This window comes from Malurus melanocephalus, unplaced genomic scaffold, assembly GCF_030028575.1.
Source record: "Malurus melanocephalus ecotype Western Australia unplaced genomic scaffold, MMel_1.1 scaffold_569, whole genome shotgun sequence".
NCBI lineage: Eukaryota > Metazoa > Chordata > Aves > Passeriformes > Maluridae > Malurus > Malurus melanocephalus.
The window spans coordinates 75,219-80,647 of NW_026623801.1; the positions used below are offsets into that span (position 1 = coordinate 75,219).

The 5,429-nt window shown below is 52.2% G+C and overlaps 1 protein-coding gene across 1 annotated transcript in view; it reads left to right on the forward strand.

The window, feature by feature from the left end:
- Positions 1-5,429, forward strand: part of MEGF6 (multiple EGF like domains 6) — an 80,838-nt gene that overhangs the window by 62,403 nt on the left and 13,006 nt on the right. Inside the window, exons 17-19 of the mRNA XM_057382482.1 lie at positions 790-924; positions 3,312-3,437; positions 5,005-5,136. Coding sequence (XP_057238465.1) covers positions 790-924; positions 3,312-3,437; positions 5,005-5,136 — 393 coding nt within the window. The remainder of the gene's footprint in view (positions 1-789; positions 925-3,311; positions 3,438-5,004; positions 5,137-5,429) is intronic.

A 5,429-nucleotide genomic window follows, 5' to 3' on the forward strand; every position in this document is an offset into this window, starting at 1 on the left:
GCTCCCCACAGCACTTGTGTTTCAGACCCTTCACCAGCCTTTGTGCCCTTCTCTGGACACGCTCCAGCCCCTCAATGTCCTTCCTAAATTGGRGGCCCAGAACTGGACVCAGCACTCGAGGTGCAGCCTCACCAGTGCCGAGTACAGGGGAAGAATCCCTGCCCTGCTCCTGCTGGCCACACCATTCCTGACCCAGGCCAGGTGCCMTTGGCYTTCTTSGCCMYRTGGCCACACTGCTGGCTCATGTCCAGCCTGCTGTCCATCAGCACCCCCAGGTCCCTTTCTGCCTGGCTGCTGTCCCCACTCTGTCCCCAGCCTGTGGCACTGCAGGGGTTCTTGTGSMCAAAGTGCAGGACCCAGCCCTTGCTYTTGTTWAACMTCCCATCCTGRGATTTRTCCCAYCMATYCATCYGGTCCAGGTCCCYCTGCAGARCCCTCCWMCCSTTCAGCARATCCACACTCACACCCWKCTYGSYGTCATTCTGTTCCCATRAAGCATCCCTGGAGAWTMCCCCTTTCTCCTCCYRTRRCCTCTTYTCCCCAAATTAATCTTCTKCAGGAAAAGCTCYCAAAAAGGCACYCTCCCWCKCTGTGTCACCTGTTGTTYACTCAGAGCACACCCTGCTCACACTCAGCCCCGTTCAGTGGTCAGCAGGAGCTGTGTGGTGGGTGGGGACACTGGTGACAGTGGGTGCAGKGTGGGAGGGTGCTCAGCACCCAGGGCTGGGCTCTGCCAGGGCCGAGGAATAATTTCAGATCTCCTTTCTCTCTAATTATGGTTGTTCACAGGCTGTGACCCTGGCTATTACGGGGATGGCTGCCAGAAGCAGTGTAGCTGCTCTCCAGGAGTGTCCTGTGACCCTGTCACCGGGCAGTGCCAGCACGAGTGTCCCCCAGGCTACCATGGGGAGCTCTGTGACCAAGGTAAGGCAGGGCCAGACAGGGCAGCTCTAGAGGGGCTGGAAATTCACCATTCCTCCACAAAACCACACAAAARCACTTCCAGAACCCCCTGAGAGTCCCAACCCTGCAGATGGTGCGAGGGGTGACCAGCTGAGGCTTTAGGGACACGGGAGCTGCCATCCTCAGGTCCCTGTGAGACACTGCCACCTCTTTAAAGTGGGAGAGGGAATTCCTACACAAAACAAGCCTGATTCAGAAAGGAGAACAGGGTGTCACTTCATCCTGCCACTGGACAYCCCTGTGTTGGTAGATGGAGGTGTTTGGGATCCAATTGTCTATCCCTGGCCTCAGTGTCTTTTCCCTTCAGGAAATCCCTGCCCAGCACAACAATATCACATTTTCTGCTCCGTTCTCTATTCCGTAATGAAACTCCATTGCATCTGCAAGTGCAAAAGAGTATTTTAAATTTAATTTACGTTAGGATTTAAGCTGTATGAACCTCCTGGGGCAGCTCTGTGCTCTTCCCATGAAGGGTCAGTTGATGGGACAGTGACTGAAATGCCCAGCTCAGTTTCTAAGTGTGTCCAACACTCTGGCTCTGAGGGTGCAGATTTCAAGATCCTGGGGGTGGCTGGTGTGTCAGAGGGCTTAATTTTGGTCAGACAAAAGTGCTTTGAGAGAACCTAAAGGCAGTGAGTCATTGGCACGAGGTGGTGATTACAAAATATGAACACAGTGCTTGGAAAAGAATAAATTCTGCCAACTGCAGAGCTGAGTGGTGACTGACAAATCAACCCTGCTCTTGTGAGGCTGGAGCCTCCTGAACCCCCTTCAGCTGGTTGTAGCAAATGCAGAAAATGCAAAAATGCAAAAAAATGCAAAAATTGGGCGCTTGAAGTCTACACTTGAAGACAGACTGCAGAGCAGAAGACACTGCGTGGAGAGATTGGAATTGGCCAGCTCTGCATTTGGGTTGGAGCATCCCRGGAGTTTCTGGAGCATCCCRGGAGTTTCTGGARCATCCCGGGAGTTTCTGGAGCATCCCAGGAGTTTCTGCACTAACTGATGTTCTGCCAACACCCCAGCCCAGAAGTTACAACCACCAACCTCATTAATCTGCCAGCACAGGGTCATGGTGTAGACCCCAATCTCTGACAGCACTTGGGTGGAACAGGAGCTGCAGACGGACACAAATATCCCAATTCAAGAGCTACCCCAGTGCTGTCAGGAGTGACAGGAGCAGCTCCTGCAGGGCTGTGTGCCCTGGCAGGGTCTGACAGCCCTGGGTCCCCGTGGTGAGATGCTGTGGCCCCTGGAGCCCCTGCAGCCTCGTCAGGCCAGGTTCTCCCACTCAAGATATTTTTAAAAAGGGTAAGAAAGGAGCTGAAGGCTGTAGGGGGGAGTCACAGGAAATAACACAAATATTTGTATAGAAATAGTAGGCTCTTGGCTGTTGTTCGGATCTGGAAATTATTAAAGGGTGAAGACAAACATCTGCCATCAATTAGCAAAGAGGAGGAATAACAAAAACTCCACTGTGTCGCTGGAAATGGAGGCGCTGCGTTTCCTTTGTGGTTTGTAAGAGCCGGTGTGTTCGCCTCTGCTGAAGCTTTACAGAACGTTGGCTTTGCTGAGAGTGGAGCTCTTGTGGGGGACTGAGAGAGGATTTAGAGATCTTTGGGTCTGGGGCTCTCAAGTCTGCGTGGCACTGAGTGTTTGCTAAATTGTGGCGTGGGGTACAAGGGTCAGACTGTGGTATCGGCAGAACCATCCAGAACAGGGAAGGAAAAGCACTTATTCCTCCTCTGGATGAGGATGCTCCTTCTTTCCATCTGTCCTGCTGCAAAGCTGGCTCCTTCTTCAAATCCTGGTGCTCAGATCCTGGATTTATTGAGCCATGGAGGTAAAAACCCTCACAGCACCTTGGAAAAGCCGAGGGGTGCTTTGGTGTGGGACTGTGACCCTGATGTTCTGCACCCCAGCTCAGAGAGAGCAGCATGGCTCAGGGAGAGTCCTCATCCAAGGGCTGGAGAGCAGTTTGGCCTCACCTTTTGGGGCTGTGAGTGGTCACTCCTGCATGAAGAAATTCTTGTTGGAAGGACACCCAACAAGGGAGAAGGGATGGGCAGACAGAGTAGGGCAGTGGTGGCAGCACTGGAGGTGACCAGCATCTCATGGAGTGGTCACACCCAGGCTCACAGAATCATTTCTSTTGGAAAAACCCTTCAAGACCWTCAAATCCAAYCCCTGAGCAAACACCTCCATCCCACTAAACCATGAGCACAAGGAACCTCTCACAACTGGGCTGCTCCCCACAGACCCCGGGGCTCATTTGAGCTGCAGGGCTGGGTTGGTAAAACACCCTTTGACACTTTAGGGGAAATTCTGACTCTGCTCTTCTCCCACAGAGTGCCCTGAGGGTACATTTGGGCCAGGCTGCCGGCGACCCTGTGCCTGTGGAGGAGCCCCCTGTGACCGGAGCACGGGGCAGTGCCACTGCCCGCCCGGCTGGATGGGACACGACTGTGCCCAAGGTGAGCCGGGCAGCAGAGATAGCACTTGGAAATTTCTGTGTTTTGGTGTAGAAGGAGGGTTTTAGGTGTAGAAGGAGGGATTTAGGTGTGGAGGATGGTTTAGATGAGAGGGAGGGCTTTCAGTGTAGAAGGAGAGGTGTAGGTGTAGAGGGAGGATTTAGGTGTAAAGGGAGGGATTTATGTGTAGAGAGAGGATTTAGGTGTAGAGGGAGGAATTTAGGTGAGGAGGGAGTATTCAGGTGTAGAGGGAGGAATTCAGGTATAAAGAGAGAGGTGTAGGTGTAGAGGGAGTATTTAGGTGTAGAGGGAGGGGGTTAGGTGTGGAGGGAGGATTTAGGTGTAGAGGGAAGATGTAGGTGTAGAGGGGGTGGTTTAGGTGAGAGGGAGGGATTTCGGTGTAGAAGGGGAGGTGTAGGTGTTGAGGGAGGATTTAAGTGTAAAGGGAGGGATTTATGTGTAGAGAGAGGATTTAGGTGTAGAGGGGGTGGTTTAAGTGAGAGGGAGAGATTTCGGTGTAGAAGGAGAGGTGTAAAGGGAAGATTTAAGGGTAGAAGGAGGGATTTATGTGTAGAGAGGAGATTTAAGTGTAGAGAGAAGAATTTAGATGAAGAGGAAATATTTGGGTGTAGAGGGGTGGTTTAGGTGASAGGGAGGCATTTAGGTGTAGGCCCATTACTTTCTTTTTTTGTCTAAAATTAATTTTAAGGACACAGTGTTTTTTTTCTACTAAAATTAATTTTAAAGACACTTAGTATAATTAAAATAGTTTGGTGCAAAATCAGAAAAAAACTGCAGCTTTTGATGGCCAGTCTTAAACAGCACCCCAGCCCTGCTGTCGAGGCTGAGGGAAGCACGAGTGAAAACACACAATGAAAAAGATGACGGTATTTTTGGTTGTTGCAGTCCTTAATGCAGGAGAGGAACCTTGCTTTATCRATGCATGTTTTTAATTGCCTTCACCAGATTACTCTTTAACTACTGGAAAACTAGAGAGTCTGAAACGAAAATCTTTTGCATGATTGTGCAGTATTGGAGCAGCTGGAAGGCATTAGTCACATGGAGATGTCCTGCTCCTCAGAGTTTGGCTGAGCAACGAAGCTACGTGTGCACGGTGCTTACCATACATTTCAAGCTGCCTCTTTTCCAGGCCCTGGAGCAGCTTAGGAGCAGTTGGAGAAGGATTCTTGCCCTGAGTTTAGCAGTTCTTAGCCTTTTGCTCCTCCTTTACAACTCTCAGGGGTTGCTGTCCGTGGTGTGACGGCAGCTGTGGGATCCTGTGCCAGCAGCACCGTTTCCCACTGAGGAGCCCTTGGAGCTCCCTGCAAGTGGATACAAATCCAAAATTGGCATGAAAGTCCTGGAGTGGGCTCAGAACAGCACTCAGAGAGGGAACAGGCATGGTCACACCATGAGCCAAGGAGTAATTTCAGATCTCCGCTCGCCGAGAGCCATGCGCTGCTGAACAAAAGTCCACGTTTCACGAGCACAGAAATGACGGAGAGAGGGAACCCCAAAGGTCAGACATTCCCCTCTGATCGCAGTGCTGTGTGCTCTCTGTCTGCTCCAGCTTGCCCTGAGGGTCTCTGGGGACCGGGCTGCCAGGAGATCTGTCCCGACTGTGCCAACAATGCCAGCTGTGACCCCGCCACCGGCGCCTGCCTGTGCCTACCCGGCTACACCGGCCAGCGCTGCCAGGATGGTGAGTGTGGGCTGGAGAGGGTCCCTCAGCCAGAATGGCCATCTCCAGCTGGAATGGGGGTACTGCAGTGGGTCTGGAGCRTCTGCTGCAGCAACTGGAGCCTCCAGTGACCAAGCAGGCAGAGCAGGCTGAGCACTGTGCACATCTCTGCTTCCTCACTCATTGGGGCACAGGCTGGGGATGTCAAAGTCCCTCTGATCCCCTCTCCCTGGTGATAACTTCTGCAGCAGCAGAAGGGGAAGCAAAATTCTGTGAGCCCCTTGTCCTGTTCAGCACCTGCACTTGGGGTGTCA